Consider the following 17,817-nt stretch of genomic DNA (forward strand, 5'->3'; position numbering starts at 1 on the left):
CTAGGGGAGGGGTGTGTTAATACCACGAACGCACGTGCATATGCATATACGCCTGGTGTTCAATGGTCTGGTTGGGTTGACTTTCATTACACAGAAAGCCTATCTGTAGTATTTCTTTGTTTCCTTTGAATGCGGTAGTTCAAGCATTGTAGTTTTCCTATCGATATCAAAATACCCAAGTTCTGTTCGTGCTTACTAGCAAGATTCAATCCGATTGATAACAGTGAGACTGTGCGTTTGTATCGCGTTGGAAGTCATATGTCAGCATCATTCATGCCCGTCCCTCCCCCACGGGCGGTATGAGTGATGCTGTCAATGTGGTAATTGGAAAATTTAGTCGCGTCGCAACCTTGTGAAGTAACTTGATATACACTACCATCTATAAATAACCTTAGTTTCGTTACCGAGTCCTACAGCACTTTTGCACCTAACTCGACCGCGCATTGATCAGTATATAAGTAAGCAGTGTTTAATAGATTAAATTATCGAGCGTCTGAAATGATGGTATCCCCCATTTACGCTTATTCGTCTCGATTTTCTATCATGACATCCCCGACTATCGTTAAGTTTATCCCCAAGGAGCCCCAGCAGCGGGCTGTTGGTCCCATTCTCCGCCAGTGCCCTCGTTCTGCGCTGCTACTGCACCACTTGCACCCAATTCATTCCATATTTCAAGCTTTTCAAGCTCGCGCCTGAAGAAATCCTGTTGATTCCGAAGTGCCACTTTAATCTCTGGGGCCATTTTATCAGGATACTGACGGACATTGAACCAATGCGTTAGACTTCGGAGGGCTTGTTCTAGAGGTAAGGCTTCTTCAACTTCAGCATCAACGTCGCTGCCTGCGAGCCACTCATCGCGGAGCTCCGGTCGACAATGCAAGTAGACAGCAGTGATTACACGCATGTTACTCTGCCGCCACTTACGGCCGCAGTAGGGGACTTGGTTCTTGAAGAGTTTGAGGGTATATAGGCGCAGCTCATTCTGAGGTATTTTGAGAGACTTGCGTATTATATTGGAGGACTTGTACTGGACAAGCAGCAAATTTCGGTGTGCTTTGTTTTTGCAGATCTTCTGCATGATTCGCAAATAGTTTATGAGGGCGAAGAAGTTTCTCCATGAGAAATCTGTGATAGGTTCCTGTGGCAAGGGGTTGACTGGGTAACCTAGCTCGTCAACTTCGGGACGGCTGGAGCTCGGCTCTGAGGTCTGCTTCGAAGCATCCTCATTCTCACTCTGGCTGTCTTCAACATTTGGTGGTGATCGCCGACGCCGAATAGGAGGAGGCGCTGCCTCATCTTCACTTTCATCATCACCAACGTCGACCTCATTAGGATCGGCAATAAGTTTCTGTCCGGGGTTTGCGCGCTGGTTACAGAAATTAAAAAAGCTGCAAGTACGTTAAGTCAGATTCCTAGTAATTGGAATGTGGCTCATACCTATGTTCGAGATGATCTGCCTTACTATCAACCACTTGCTGAATATCTTGATGGGCAAATAACTTAAGCACCAGCGGAAGATAATTAGAATCCAACAGGAGTTGAGTTAGATATTCGAATTTGAGAATATCTGGAAGGGTCAGAAAGTCCGCTGTAATGGCTTCACAGGCAGTACTCACGTGATATTTTGAGCCACTTGAGGAGCAGAAGAATGATCGCAGTTGATGCTTTGGCTTCAATCTCCATGTTTCTCCCCACATACGCATCATTCACGTGTGCTGCCAGATCTTGGTTGATGGAACCATTCGTTCCCGAAGGACTATCCACTGATCGATTCCAAACGGGCCTGCCACTCTCTCGAGTAGTTGTTACTGGCCCAGGTTGGGTGAAAGACCCAGCCGAGATATTAGCCGTGACCGAGGCTAGCAAAACTTTCATGAGTACGATTACCAACGATTGCAATTGAGGCAAGGAAGCTTTCTATATATAGTGAGCAGCATGTCTCTTTCTACGAAATTGATTGGCGACTCACATAGAACTCTTCGACGGCTTCGAGACGTCGCTTGATATCTACTGGCACATTTGGATTGGGCCCGTAATCAACTTTAGGTGCCGGTGCTTTTCTATGTCTATTGTCGATAAACTCGAGTAGCTTATCTGAGTCGATGTGATCATCATCGGGACCCAGAGAGTCGAGATCCAGATCAGTAATCCCGTCGGTCATTTCGTCGTTCTCGTTTTCTGGAGGATTCCAACCTCTCTCAATTTTTTGAAAAAGCTGTCGCTGTTCCCATAGCTGCCTTGTAGCACGAGTCATGCGTACTCTCTTAGAAAATAGTTCGCCTGCCTCAAGAATAGAAGCAGGGACATCGCTACCTTCCCATTTACGACCGACAAGTGCTTGTTGGAATCCTGCAGCACCCTTGCCCCCAGCACTGTTACTAGTTTCGTCTAGTGGGGGATATAAGAAGGGAAAGTTCTGGTTTGTTTGGTAATTCTGTTTCTTGCCTCCCTTGCCCCCAAGAGCTGGCGAAGGCGGCGGAGAAGGTGCAGGGGTCGCTATGTGCACAGGCTGGTGTAAGATTGAAGCACCGCCACTTTGAGTACCTGGAGGAGTTGGTATGATCCCATTCGAGCCGTTGTTTCTCGTGGGGTGGTTAGGTAAGGGCGGTAGTAGTGAGATATTATCCGCATCTAATGGTATCTTCGACTGGGGAGGCATATATGCTGGATATTTTGAGGTAATTTCTTGCCGAAAAACATGATAATCTAAGGGTGAGGCAGTAATAATATTCTTATCTTTGTCGTCGGTACTGCTCTCTCTCAATGCCTGCTTTGTCTTTTCGATATCCCCGGTGCCTCCGAAAACAAGCAGGATTGACTTCCAAAGAATCAACAATGCCTAAACAGAAGTCAGTCAGTCACTGTTAATCTAGTCGAGAACAAGTACTAACTTGGACGTGGGGAACTATGATTGAATCGTCCTTGGGTTCAAAGAATCGAAATTTGGTTGTGACCGTGAGCATATATACTGGAAGGCATGGTTGCAAACAGACTACGATGGTAAGCTGATTATTTTTATATTTATTGGGTATATAGTACTTACTAAGTTGATCTCGGACTGATTCCAATCCATCAGGATCACCCAAGGCTACTTGTATCAACATGTACATAACCGTCATCAGATTCACAAGCCCATCTTGAACCTCTTGCTTATTATGAGCTTGCGGTTTTTGTGCCTCATCTGACCTAGGTTTGTGTTAGTAAGACTAGGAGCACACGGAGAAAGCTGATGTCATACAGGGCAGAATCGATGGTATTGCGCAAGACCTTCCAGATTACAGGGATACCACCCAGTCCTGCGATCAGCACAACACTCGACTTCATAGCAGCAAGCTGTCTCGGAGTTGCAAGCGTTCGAAGCTTGGATGTATCACCAATGGTGAGTCCGGCGGTGTCTACCCATCTTCCTAAAGCGAGGTAAACCAGTTTGCCTGTTGCGGCCGTACACACAGCAGAATCTTCCGATTGTATCTCTTTCAAAGCTTGACGAATAAAGGCAGTCTTTATATCCTCAATTGCCTCATCCCATGTAACCTCATCTTCTTTCGCGGCGAGATCATGCTCCCATTGTGACTCGTAAGCTCTTTGAGCATTGACGAGGCGTACAAATTGCCAGAACTGGTAGGAAAACCACTCGTCTATTTCCTCGGCATGGGACGCTGTATCGGCATACTCGAAATCATATGCAGCAGCTTCTGCTCTGGGAAATTCAGACACAATACGTCTGAGCTGTGCTAGTGAGAGCGAGTCGGCAGGATGGGTATTCGGGGTAGCAGGGGGCGGTTGACTGGGTGGACTCGGCGGGACCTGGTTTCGCTGGAGCGAGGGTCGCGGGGGAAGAGAGTTAGAAGGTGTCGTTGCCGTTGTCAGCCCAGGCCCAATATCAGCAACTCCCGTATCAGCGACGTCGACGGGATTCTTCGCAGCCTCGAGGCCGTCACCAGCCGACTTGGAGGACCAAAGGGAGTTCATGTTGCCTCACAATCTAGGGCTAGAAGTGGGTATCGGTCCAAAAGCACAATCATAGTGGAGCAGCAGAACATTACCACAGACGTATGATCATGAAGAGAAACGACAGCTAGAGTATTCCAGCAATAATTAAGGACCAAATGACTACGTGAATGTAGGATTACCCATCAGCACCCGACCGTTGTGAAGGTGGGATGTAGTGGGGACGTCTAGTAAGACACCTCAAGTTACCTTAGTAGTATGCACGGTACAGGCAAGACCTATTGTGGCTTGGCCCTCGGCCCCTAAGGTTCCTTTACATTTTTCTTGTAACAGTAGATAGTTACCTTCTTCTTAAATACTCATATAAATCACAATCAAAGATTGAAACAAATTGTTATATTATATCCTACCTACTTTTAATCCCATTAACAATAACCTACTTCAAATTGATCTTATCTTGAAGTTGATATTTTCGATGTTGCTTTCTGCATACTTCTTTTATTGAATTATAAGGTATAAGGACGGACATAACACAACTATGACGCCCTGTTTGAGAGATGACGGTCATGTTAGTTTGATAGTACTTCTTCCAGCAATGTTGGCCTAACACTAGACCTCCACAAACGAGAATATAAAGGCAGGCAGACAGACAAACGCAGGCTTGAGAGGCCCTGCACGGTGGTCACATGTAGCAAACTGTAGACATACGAATGCGCAGAGTCTAAATATGCTCTTATGTGTAATTGGTGAAGTACACAGATTGGGTCTATCTTGAGACGGTGAAATCTTTTCTTTTTTCCTCTCTTTTTTTTTTTTGGTTTGGCCTGTACCTCGAGTCACTGGCTGTGGGTCATCTTCTCTTTTTACTTCGTGCTTTTGACGCAGTAACCTTGTCATCCCATTTCTCCCAGCCAGCTTGACAAAGGTCTTCTTCAACAACCAGATCTCTAACCCTTAACCATTTGGCTATAGGTGTCTCCATGCCCCAGCTTACCCACCCAGTCTGCCGTAAAATGCTCGTTGTGATAAACCACGCGATGGCAATCACCGATCCAGCAGTGCAACCTACTAGCACCTGTTTCTCAGTATGGTAATTCAGATATACCCGGCTCCAGGCCACTGTAAGCGCCCCGAGCAAGCCCACGATACTCCAAAACACGCGTTCCAATAACGTCAATGGAGTGTGGTTTTTTCTTCTATGTTCCGGCCCCGGTGGCTGATGGCGAAATAAGAGGAAGAGAGCCAAGGAGACGGCAAAGAATGTGACAAATTGCGCATGGCTGCTGGGCATACCGTACCCTTTCCCATTCATACGTGGCGGGCGCTCCTCTTTGATGAGTCGTTTGAGAGCAAAATTGAGAACCTCACACGCAAACTGGCCCGCACCTAGAAGAGCTATCTCTACCTCGCGTGTCGACCAGATCAGCGTCACGTACATGACGCAAAGACCTTGCGGGACGAGAGCAAGCCATGCGCATAGATACGAAATTCGATCGGTAGGGTCCTGCAATTGGAGAACGACGACGTCAGACAAGAGATCCGTTTCCAGTATCCAGAAGGGGTGTAGGAGGATTCTTTGGGCAATGGATACATACGTAATGGACATGGGTTAGCGAAAAGGAGGTTAAAGGTATGTCCTCCGACATCGTGACTCGTATGAATGTCGAGATGCAGGTCTAGGAGTTTCGTCTATGGATGCATTACTGTCGGTGGATGGGGAAAAGCCGTACGGAGGATAAAGAATTGCAGCGATCTGATAAATGTGACAACCACGAGTAATGCCACGATTGTTGAGTCGTGGAATTCGTGTGGTTGTGCTACATGTACACCCGCATTCGAAGAAAATCCAACATGCAATCTTAACCAGAGTCGGAGAGCTGTGTTTGCATGCAAGCTGGGTTTCGTCATGAGAGCTGCTTGGCAGCTGATAAGGCTACTCGACCAGCTGGCAAAGACGCTTCGGCCATCTCCTTGCCGCAGTGGGCCTTATCATTAGACCAACGCCACTCTTTGACCGGATGACTGGCTTCGGTAGGTAGTTCACTTACAAATCATTTTGAACCTCAGAGCTGTGAATCGATATGTTTTTTCTCCTTCTTCTTGTACTTCTTTCTTTATCCTAGCTATTCTGTACAATGAGAGCAGCTTGTTCCGTGGGTTATTCTCTAGCTCGCTTTCAGAATTGTGTTACGGACCTTTTATTGGCACAAACGACGAACTTTCAACAAGACTGATAAGTCAAACCGCTAAGGTTCAAAAACCAGTATCGGAATTGTTAACTCTCTATGTATAAAAGATATTTCATTCTATCAACAACTCCGACATAATCTAGACATGCAAACTAATATCCTTCGTTTGCATACGTTGTCATCATGGACGAGGATCCCCGCGACGTTGAGCTTTCAACGATAACAGCTATATATCCCGAGCTTCAACTTGATGAGAATGACCCGCACAAATTGTCTATCGAGCTCCCAGTGAGCTTGCCAAAGCCAGTCACCGTTTTATTTCCGGCAGCAACGGAGGTGGCACCTCCTTTTACATCGCCACAACAGGCCGATCTGACTACTTCAGCGGTAGCTGAAAATGATTCGCATGCTCTATCGAATCTGCCCGCTTTGCAAGTCGAGATCAGCTTGCCCGAGGAATATCCTCAATATAAACCACCAGAAGTTTCAATATCAACCTCTCCTCCATGGCTATCTAATGCTACATTAAGAAAGCTCGAAATGGATATCATTGATTTGTGGGAAGAAATCGGTCGTGATCAAGTCATATTTACTTACATCGACCATATCCAGCGAAGCAGTGAAGATGTGTTCGGCCTAGTCGATGGCAAGGGGACCCTCAAGGTTATCCCGGATCATAAAATCGCTTTATTGGATTATGATATTAACGCTAAGCGCAAAGCCTTTGAGAAGGAAAGCTTCGAATGCGGCATATGTCTAGGTAAGCTCGAATTTTCTCCTTTACACTGAAAACTTTGAATTTTACTAACAACGTCTAGATCCAAAAAAGGGCACTGTCTGCCACCAAATGGTAGATTGCGGGCATGTTTTCTGTACTGAATGCTTGAAAGACTTTTACAATAATGCCATCACGGAAGGTAATGTTGCTGCAGTTACATGCCTCGCACCCAACTGCGTAAGGGACCGTGAGAAGTATGCCGCAAAGGAACTATCTTCAAAACCGCGGAAAGTCAAGACCTCCATCAGCCCGAGCGAGCTGTTGCAAATACCCCTAGCGGAGGACACAGTCAAACGTTACGTTATGCTCAAGCATAAAAACAAATTGGAGTCGGACAAAAACACTATTTATTGTCCGCGTTCGTGGTGTCAAGGTGCAGCCCGTTCAAAAAAACACAAGAAACCCGAGGGCCTCGAACTGATCGAATCTGAGGACGAGAATGAGGAGGATAATACAGGCCTACTAGCTATTTGTGAAGACTGTAGCTTCGCGTTTTGCAGCCGTTGCGCCCAAGGTTGGCACGGCGAGTTCAGCTACTGTATACCGAAGGAGCGAAAAGAAGCAGTTGTAGCAGAGGAGAAAGCTACCCTTGAGTATCTTCTATTACATTCAACCGCTTGCCCCACATGTGCAGCTCCTTGTCAAAAGTCCCACGGCTGCAATCACATGCAATGCTTTAGGTGCCGAACACATTTTTGCTATCTATGCTCAGCTTGGCTGGATCCTTCGAACCCGTACAAGCATTTCAACACGCCTCCTTCCGACAGTCAAAGCAGCTGCTATATGAGACTCTGGGAGTTAGAAGGTGGTGATGGCAACGACGTTGGCATCGGGTATGAAGGCGGCGATGCCATGCGCAACGCTAATGTTCCTGCCGGCCAGTACGGCGAACATCTAGAGATTGTTTTGCCACGCCATGGGCAACAAGAAAACCAAGCAGCTCAAATTGCCCCGGTGCCTCAGCCTGCACAGCAACCGGCCCAGCCAGTTCGTCCTGCTGTTGCTCGCGAAGGTCCGCTTGTTCTTCGTATCAACGGCAATGCCCCTGTCATACCAGCAAGGGGGGAAGCAAATGCCGGCGAAGCCGCTGTCGCTAATCCTCTCATTGCCAACCCAAGAGGTAATGCAGGTCATCGAGCTGATCGAAGGGGTGGTGCCAGGGTTCGGCGAGTTCAAGAACAGCGAGTAGCACCCCGTGTATATGACAACGGCGCAGAGTTGTTACCCCATCGTCAGTGAACCCCCTATGTGTTCTTCTTTTTCACATTCTCTCTCTGGTTACACAATATAATTTCAAATGTAATTCATGCTATAGAAGCATTGGGTGAACCTTCAGCGCCTCCTCTTTTAGACAAATTCTATTTCATTTTTTATTACTGACTTCAAATGTGTAGAAGAGGGTTGGGTTAGGAATTTTGTACAACTGGCGCTTAATGACGAAGAACATCTCATCGAGGACGATAGCGACAATGATTAATACATGGCTGTGTACAACGTTATGATTCCTGAGGCGCACTGCTCCAGGGAACAATAAAAGCAAAGTTTAGACCAGCCCAAAGGAAACAGTACAACACGTAAAGACTGTAAGTTTATGTATGCATCATATGATCTTAAGCAATCTTATAACGTTTTTAGCTGATCATAACCGAACTAATAGATTCGCGATTTTCATTCACGTGTCGTGCTATTCTCTAATTTTGTATCCTGGAGTCAAAGAGCCTAACCGCGATATGTATCGCCAAAACAGCACCCGTGTTACCCCAAGTACTCAGCACGCAAGACCAAACACACCTGTCAACGATATACGTAGCAGATAAGGTCGCATTCAAAGGCGGCTTCCGGCAGCTGTCGCAAATGGCAAATCTGCATGTGTCACCAATATAGCGGATCATCCTTCATTTCTCCCTTTCCTGTAATCAATCTGTGCCAAAGAATACTAACCAATATTCGGAGTTGGGGGCAATAATTACTATGTGCCCATTTGCCCCTTTCCCCCTTTCCCCCTTTCCTCCAATACTCATATATTGTCAGCGTAATGATGCGCGCCTGCGCTTAGGTTGGGTCTTACCACTCATATTGCGTTACATTCAATTTCGAGCCTGCGAATAAACAGCGTACTTCCAACTATCGGGCAGTTAATCATCATTCTTTGAGATTCCAATAGACAATCTTGACCTGCGTCTATGTCGTATTACTCACCGATTACTACCTGAAAACGAAAGGGGGAAAGCTTGGAAGATTTGACTCGCATGCACACTTCAGGGTGCGTCCACCAGGGAAGGGGTATTACTCAGGAGAAAGGACAACCAAGCCAAGATCAACTCGAAGGATACTTGTGTTTCATTTCAGCTGCGATCCCTTATCATGTAGGTCGGCTGTAGCGTAGTAAATATTTCACCACTCACCGAAGCTTGTCCCAGCCTATGTCGTTTTCTTGTACCGACAGTTGCCGTTTTCAAAAGAAGGTCTAGACGAAACTGATCACGAAGCCATAGGACTTCACATTGAAAACAGCTGATGTACTCATACTTGAACCATAGCTAGACAATGCCTCGACGATGTCCCTTCGTATACCTACATGATCCGATTCGGCTGGATTACGAGAAGATCTTCGTTCTATTGTTATTAGCGACTTCTTCCAAGCTCACATCAAGGGCACCGCCTGCGACTCTCAGAGATCTGCAGGGGCCGACTGTTGACTGTTTACGGCTTATCCTCCTCTCGCTCGGCCTTACCAACACCATGGATTGGTATCTCTCACGGCTTACTTCAACACGGAGCAAGGTTGGGCCATCCTGATATCACATCAGGAGGAAGAGAACCCGAGCGTCCAGACCCTATCGCACTGCGGATCCGTTGGAGCACCCGGCGGTGGCAGGTTACAACAAGAACTAAAATAAAAAGGGAGGGAGATGAGAGGGTACAGAGCGATGAAGGTTTTTTTCGGGACCACTTGCAGGAGCAATGTCAATGGCTGGGTCCCTATTGGTGCGTTCAACACTGCGGGCCATGCACGTTATCATCAATCTCCCTGTCTTGTCTTCCATCTGTCTTTCTCTCTGGCTGTCTTGCGCCGCTCGATGCACCTACTGCAACCTACTGCGACCTGGTGCGTATCATGAATGAGCTTCTACCGTACCTTACGTTAGTGGTTGCCAGTCGCGTAGTAATTGTCAACAACATCGAAATAAACTGGGCCACATCATACAACGGTGCTGATTAATGACCGCTATTAGGGTAATACCAGCCTGGAGAATCCAGAATATGTCCAAGGTATTGCGTATATATGACCAGTTCTAGATATTAACATTAGGTGTTGTGGAGGGACTCATACACGACCTAGAAGCCGCCCACACGAAAAACCAAAAACCCGCTATCACTAATGACTGGATCCCGAGTACGTCGGCGGCCAGAGCGGCCAGGGTGAAAACCAAATTTCTCATCACATTCGAGTTCATTTCTGATGATCCGCTCAGCCTGCTGCTGGTTCTTGCGGCCTGCTCCAGTCATAACGAATTGCCGTCTTTCACCGGACTTTTCACTCGTTTATTGCATGGAGAAGGAGTGGCGGAGGATTCAGCTCCAAGGGCTGCTCATATCCAAGATGTCGGAGTACTGTGTCATCTAAGGCAATGTAACGCGTTCGAAGCAACTTCATAGCCATTTCAGCCAGCACCGAGGTGAGTAGCGAAGAACGAACAGATGGTACAGGATTGAAGAACACTACACGGACATCTACACGTGGAGTTGAAGGCAGACATATCTTCGGATTGCAACGGCGGCGGCGGCGGTAGCCAAGTAGTATTACAACGGCAACAACGTCACCTGGATGTTGTCAGCCTGAGCTTTGACACTAGAAATGGTACATGATGTGCAGATTCTGGTGAGCGAGTGCCGACTTGGGAGGGGGGTGTGCGATTACAGATATGTGCCGTGATCCCATCTTGCGGGCCCCCCTGCCTACACTCCCTCGACTACCTGGGTAGGTACTGTGTGTACATGGACGCAGTTCAGTGGTAGATACACACCACCATCTCGCACACTATCTATTTCTGTCTTAGAACAGAGAGAGGTCGATGTGGGTTGAACAAGGGGGGGGTTTTCCACCTCGGCCACCCACCCCATCGTACCCATCCATATATCCAAGCCACCCATTCATCCAACGCCTGCGGGCTGCTGACGAGAGCGGCGTTGGAGGCTGCTACCTCGAAAGAGCATGCGTGGTCCTTTTCCATTCTGTCCTAGTCCAGTCCCTCCACGACCTATTTCGTCCTCTTCCACCCTGCACGCGACTTTGATTCGTCACAAACCGTCGCTCTGCGCTGACGGGCAATTGCTCCCCTGCACGACATGCTTGAAAAGAGATATGGCTGGACAGGGTACTCTTGCTAGGCTGTCGCTGACTTCCTGCTCGAAGCAAGTACTAAGTAGATGGCATATCTCAGCAAAACCGCCAGATATCAGCTTCAAAGTTTTTGACTTAGTATTTCTCTCCCTCCCCCCCCCCCTTCTTGTGCATACTTACTGTAGTAACCTCGTTGGAGTTGCGCACTACGTACCCCGAGTGTGTGCGGATGCCTTGTGGGGATTGGTCGGGACAATATATCCGGCCCTGCATTCGGCCCTTCCAGGCTAAAACAACGATGCAGGATGGCAAAGTCTTCTCGAGGTTAGTGCTGTAGTGTGTAGTGTACCTAGCATGCGTATGTACCATCCACAAGCCTCTTTTTTTTTCTCTGTCTCGTTTCTCTATGTGTTCGGCAGGCTGTGGCCATGGCTGGGCACATTGTAGATGAGCCAATATTACCCAATTCACGGTTCGTGGGGGCCGAATAAACGCCCTATGTCTTTTCTTGGATGCTCAGCTCTTTAGAGCCGACCACGGCTCGCCTGGTTATGAGTGCAACAGTTTTGATTTACAACCAAGTCTTCTACATTCAGATACTATTATCGCGTTTTTTTCGGGAGGGTGTCTTTTTTTTTTTCTCTTTCAATTTCCTTTCCACGTCCTGGATTTCGCCGTCTCGAGCTCTATGAACCGCTCATGTGATTGGCATCGCAAAGCCTGATTGGTTCGGTGTGGTCAAGTTTTTCTTTAATGCTTTCGCGATCATGCCCACCTTGGACAGACTGCTTCTCGCATTTCGCTTGCTGTACTAGGTAGGTATGTACAGTATGCGCCTGTCGTAAGTCACCATCCAATATGCATGTGCGACATTGACCTCCTCAGTCGCGGGAATCTCCGCTGGTGGCGCTGGGTCACCAGGTAGCGTATGTATGTACGTAGTCTTTACATACATGGTATACACGGATGGGAGAATCAACCAACCTGGCGATTGGGGTAAAGCAGGCACCTGTCGGTAGGTTACAATACGAGCTTCTGGAACACCGGATAAACGAATCGAAGCGCTGGATAAAGCACTGTCTCTTCGAGCTAGCCTGAGCGAGGCGGTATAGGAGCATCCAAATCCACAGAGGCGGGAAAAGAATCTGGGGTTGGACTACAACCTTCGTCTCCTAGAGAGGATAAGGCTGCGTCTCACTGCTACCCAGGGAGGTAATGAACGATCTACCCGTTATTACTACTACAGTATATAGATCGCTTATGGGCTTGTTTCTTTACTTAGAAGCGGGACAGTGAAGTTGACTACGTATTTAGTAGGCCGGTAGCCAAGTCTTCCTAGATAGCCCTCATCCGCTCGAGCCAACGATGGTGGGCATGTGAGGGGATAGAGGAGGGCCAGCCTCCACTCGACATCACCGCCGCATGCACATAGGCTGCCGTCACGATGATCATTTGTGAAACGGGTACAGGTTCCCAAACGCCCTTTCCGGAAAGTCATTCATCGCTGTTGCGCATTGCGGGTAGATAGTGGCCGCGACCAGAAAGGATTATCACGAAGCCTACATCCCTCCATAACCTTATGCGCTTCGGGAGCACCCTTCTTTCGTCAACGTGATCTGCCGTAATGGAGGGCAGAGGAGGGCATGGAGGGGTCTGGAGGGGCTAAGGGGCCTCGAAGAGGGGGTCTGATGTCCATCCCGGCCCATTAAAAACGGCCATATAGGCTTATATACAGTAATTATCTACTTACTGTAGGTAGATAGCAGCTAGCACGCCTTCTTGACTGGGCGCAGGGCATTCGAGAGGCAAGATAGTAATATATTTCTTGAGGTATGAGTGGCCCCTTTTGTCGATAGGCTTTGTGTCCACCCTCGATAGATCGTAAGCTTGCGCAGGCATGTGTTATTGTCTTTGGTTATTACCCGTTTGGTCTCCCACAACCTCGAAGTACGTTGCTTCTGTTGCTCATGATAATGCTTGTATCGACTCTACTGCGCGTAGTTCGCGTGACCAGAGACCGGGGCTTTGTGTAGTTGTCGGTATCGACCATTGGCTTCGCCTCTTGGTCTCGTCGTCGCCTTCGCGAGGCTCTCGGCTATGGCCATACCCTCGTACCTCTCTCTCTCTGCGTACATATACGCTATACACCGCGGGAATGAGACACCGGTCATGATAGCGAGTACTTAGGTAGCTCTGGTGACTTGCGGAAAAGTACCATACAGGGAGTACATTGCGATTCCTCCTCGTTTAAGGTTAGTGTTGAAGGGGCCCTGGCTAGGTGACATGCATGGCCCCGTGTCGGCTCATCCTCCCATGGGCTGCTTTTCGGGCCCCCTGATCTGGCATGGGATTGTGGTCTGACTCGCGAGCGCTAGCGACGAGGTGTCTGTACCCTATATTTTTTTTTCTTCTTGTGGAGCGTGTTGCTGCTGGAGACCTGTCAGGCACAACTTGTCAACGTGCTGGAGTGTCATCAACGGCGCCTAATGAAAGAAGCCGTCGCTAAATTGTATCACTCGTCACTGTACAGGTCAAGCACGTATCATTCCGAGTAAGGCTTGAAGCTAGCCCGGGTATGTAAATAGGTAGTGTGGTACCGGTGGATGATTACTCAAACTTGAATTGACTAACTCGGTGCATTTGTACGGGAACGCATACGCATACGCATGGAGCATGATGTCGGCATGTGCCTACAGTCGGGAATCAGCTGCTAGCTCCTTTGAAGTTCTCCCCTACTTACTTACGATGATGAAGCTAGGCATTACATTTCAAAGCAAACCTGGAGCGCGGGGGCGACGACCCCTTACACAGCCCTCAACATATACCGTATCTTCTAAATTGGGATACCAAGCTGTCGCGGAAGTCTCTCGGTATTATGAAGGTTTGGTGCTGTGTGCCTGATACCTACATCATACATGTATACATCGTACATCGTACATCGCTGGGGTCGTTTTGGTTGATCCTCTTGCACTAGATCTTGGATCGCTGCGCGGCCTCCTGTTGAATCCGTGAGGAGGAATCCGTCGCTGCTGGGGAATCGCACGTAGCTACCATGTACATTGTTTTGCATGCTGGCAACTTCGGTAGAGCAGCCAAGACTAATAGATAGCCCGCACAACCCCTTGTCATCACGGACTGATGGATACCTTATTACCGCAGCAGCGTGGTGTACACTACTTACTTACTACTTGCAATCAATGCTGGACTATCCGAGCAGCAACCTCTGCAAGAGACATGGTCGTTCCTTGCACTACAGCCCCGCCGCTTCGAGCAATGAGCGAGCTCAAGTCTGCCTAAGAAGCAGGCGAGTAGGTATAGTACGGTACTATGTATGTAGTACTGTATACCAGTATGCCTTGAGCTACTGCTCGCTCGAGTTGCGTCATCCCAGCAGCCCCAGTGGTTTCTTACTCAATGGTTAATAATGTACGTGGTCCCTCCACTACAGCAACTGTATGGTACTATTACCTGACCAGAACCCCGGCGTCCAGTTCACTTAAAGTATTTAGGTACTTGCTGTCAAGAAGTAGCAGCACGGTAGGCAGCAGGGATGGTAGACACTAATAGTAGGTAAGTACTCACATGCAAGGATAATAAGTGTACCTAGACTTGTATTTACGGGCCCTGATGGGGCAGAGGGTGGTTTACCGCGGTCACGTAAGACTAGGATCAAGCGTAAGTACCTCGAAGCGAATTCTCGAAAGATACTTCTTCGCAGGATCCATAAACGCTAGCGCGTAAAAAATACCTGACTAGGTACACTTAATCCAACATGGCAGAGTAAGTGTACAGCGTGATATAATACGGCGTGGATGCGGAAAGAGATCGCCTGGTGCTTTAAGGCGGCACAGACGGTGATGTACAGAAAATGGCGCGTCATCGTCCGCTCTGATTCGATAAGGACCCTTGTTTATTCCGTAAACATCCTGAGCGATGCTGGCTAGAACCAATGACAATTAATTTGCAAGACCCCATTCACTAGGGTTCTGTAGGGGTGGTCGAGGGGGTCAACCTCTGCGAAGCTTGGCACATATGCCGGCGGTTGCCAATAAGCTAATCACATATGGGAGGAACAAGCATCGCTAGATCGAGCTAAGCGGGCAACGGAGTCACTGATCTTCGTCGAGATGGGATCCACAGGTCGGCCAACATTGCTTGAAACAGGACGATACATGGGAGGTACATGCGGGCGTTGGGATGCCCATTACTCAGTCAGACTCGCTGCTTGGTAGGTCAAGTCTCTTTGCTGCTCCGCGGGGTGTCTAGTAATGATAAGTGACAGGAGTTACGTTACCACCGCTCTCGACCCCGTACGGGGAACGGGGAATGGGGAACGGGCTTCGGCACGAAGACAGGGCAGAGACAGGGTATGGATATGAACGGATAGGTATGTATGTTCAAAGGAATCATGAACGGACGGCTAGGTTGGACAGAAGGATTATTATGCGCGCGGAGAACAGCACAGTACAGACATGAAAGGCCGACACAAGACGATCCGATGGTATCTGTCGGATAGACTAAGACAAGGCTACGCAAGCGCAGTTTCGTCACCTCCCGCTACCAGCGACACGAGTAAACAGAAACACCGATTGCCAGTCGATGGCCGAAGCAGCTTGGCCGTGCTTCTGTTGAGCCCCTCCTGCGTGCAAGTTGTCCAATGAGTGAGCCGCGACATCGTCGTATTGCCCCCCAAGTCCTTTAAGTCCCGTTACTTGAGGATCCTTTAGATCATACCCATCCATCGACAGCTCCTACCGAGTTACAATTTCATGTCTAAGCAGAGCCTTGCGCGATGGACAAGACTGAAGCAGCGGCCTAGAACGGCAAGATCCTTCAGCTCCCGCGTGCTAGTGTCGCCAATATAGCGCGGCGCAGGCACACGATCCTTGTTTCTGGATTTGAGGTTACGTTCTCGCGTCTAGTGTCCACTCCCAGTCTCTCACTGATCTCAGGAAGCGCATCCGTTTCCCGATCCCCTGCGAAAGTTACTATGTATGTACTGATTTCAGTCTGGGACTGTCGTGTATCAAAAGAGCAACTTGTGTTAGCCCAGAGCTCCGCGACTCGTAACGCCACAACGCGGCCCAAAATCTGGGTCCCGCAAAGTTTCACCAGATTTGATACCCCAAGTAGTTTATGGACTGTTCTTGCATGTAGGTTGACTGCTATTGTGTAGTACACTGCTTATTGTCACCCAGTGTGGTCAAGCCCTGGTTGGGATTACGAGATCTTGTGATGGTGTTGTTTCCCGCGCAAGGTAATTAGAATATGGTCAACTAGGTAGGTAGCTACTCGGTGACCACCAGAGCGAATCTGGACACGAATCCCGCTGTGATCCTACTTAGACAATTCCTCCGGATATAAAAGCAGTCTCAATAATAGTACCAAGGGCCTTTCACCATGAATGCCTGGGGTTGCCTGCAGTTCTGGGGCCAGACTTCTTGTGAGCAAGTACTATAGTATGGAATACAATATCGCGCATCAAGATGAAGGGTCCATGAGCTTTGACCTATCTACTGTGATGAGAAGCGCATACTGGTATCCACCCGGGTCATCATGGGCTTCGATCTGGCTAGGGGATCAAGATTCGGAGTGCATACCTAGTAATTTGCCCATGCAGCTGCGAATTTCAGGAACAGCCTACTTATACGGATCTAGTAGCGCGCGATGCAGGACCAAGCCTCCCAACAGGCACCATCAAAGAAGGAGGACGAGACTACGTTGACGGGCGGCTTGAAGTAACCAAGCCATGTGGCCTTTTCATACAGTAGTTTCGGAAGAGGCACTCAACTCTCTTTTGGAAGCCAACCATTCGGCTCTCAGTTGGTTGAAGACAAGAGAGAGAGAGAGAGAGAGACATGCAGCAAAGGTCTAGCTCCCGCCTTAGCGACGTGGTGAAGGGTTTCTTTTTGGTCTCCCTCCCTTTCCCTTGACGTTGAAACTGCCGTTAGTGCTGTGCAACAACACTTGACACGCCACAGAGTCCGGAAACGAAACGGTGTCACAGTAATGTGGAGATGAAAGAGCAAGACAAACTACTATATACCGTGGTGCCGCGCTCGAACGGCCTGTGCTGCCATAAGTCATTCTGCCTACTCATCCATCCATCCATCCCATTCGTGTCCCCATCTGGATTCCTCGGTTCTGCATCACTAGACCACCTAGTGTAACTGCCCGCCAGTGAGGGTAGTCTGTCTGGAGAGATTTGAGAGGGGGGTGGTCTCATCAGACCGGCCGGCAGCCACATCTAATATATTTTGCTACATAACCTACCTATTGGCAACCTGGGTTTCTATTTTGGTACGGCCTCCAGATCTCTATTAGCCCACTCAGGATATTGCTGCTGCGCCTGATACCTAGACGAATGCACATGCCTGTGAATTGCGGACAGGCAGGCAGACAGACAGACAGACAGTTGATTAGATATTACTGAGCAGACGGAAGACACGCCAAGCATGGTGGACATCCCACTTAACACACCATAGGTAGGCGGTTATCAACCTGTAGCCCCAACGTCATGTGGTTTGCGATGCGCATCGGAGCAAGGGAATGGG

The 17,817-nt window shown here is 48.5% G+C and overlaps 3 protein-coding genes across 3 annotated transcripts; 1 reads left to right on the plus strand and 2 right to left on the minus strand.

Annotated features, from left to right (window-relative positions):
* Window positions 1-193: 193 nt before the first annotated feature.
* Window positions 194-4,163, minus strand: F5B22DRAFT_590487 (uncharacterized protein). Its single transcript, XM_047973809.1, has 7 exons — window positions 3,239-4,163; window positions 3,044-3,186; window positions 2,892-2,992; window positions 1,970-2,839; window positions 1,617-1,917; window positions 1,438-1,567; window positions 194-1,388 (listed from the first exon to the last, which is right to left on the minus strand). Exons 1-7 carry the CDS (start codon window positions 3,970-3,972, stop codon window positions 569-571), a joined length of 3,099 nt encoding a protein of 1,032 aa, XP_047834930.1. The 5' UTR covers window positions 3,973-4,163; the 3' UTR covers window positions 194-568.
* A 149-nt stretch (window positions 4,164-4,312) lies between these two features.
* F5B22DRAFT_590491 (PAP2-domain-containing protein) lies at window positions 4,313-6,224 on the minus strand. The gene is made up of 3 exons (XM_047973810.1): window positions 6,205-6,224; window positions 5,547-5,984; window positions 4,313-5,455 (listed from the first exon to the last, which is right to left on the minus strand). Exons 2-3 carry the CDS (start codon window positions 5,595-5,597, stop codon window positions 4,802-4,804), a joined length of 705 nt encoding a protein of 234 aa, XP_047834931.1. The 5' UTR covers window positions 5,598-5,984; window positions 6,205-6,224; the 3' UTR covers window positions 4,313-4,801.
* F5B22DRAFT_348635 (RWD-domain-containing protein) lies at window positions 5,962-8,305 on the plus strand. Its single transcript, XM_047970951.1, has 2 exons — window positions 5,962-6,900; window positions 6,959-8,305. Exons 1-2 carry the CDS (start codon window positions 6,324-6,326, stop codon window positions 8,155-8,157), a joined length of 1,776 nt encoding a protein of 591 aa, XP_047834932.1. The 5' UTR covers window positions 5,962-6,323; the 3' UTR covers window positions 8,158-8,305.
* The last annotated feature ends 9,512 nt before the right edge of the window (window positions 8,306-17,817 follow it).

This window comes from Xylaria bambusicola, assembly GCF_022495145.1.
Source record: "Xylaria bambusicola strain CBS 139988 unplaced genomic scaffold F5B22scaffold_4, whole genome shotgun sequence".
In the NCBI taxonomy this organism is placed as follows: domain Eukaryota; kingdom Fungi; phylum Ascomycota; class Sordariomycetes; order Xylariales; family Xylariaceae; genus Xylaria; species Xylaria bambusicola.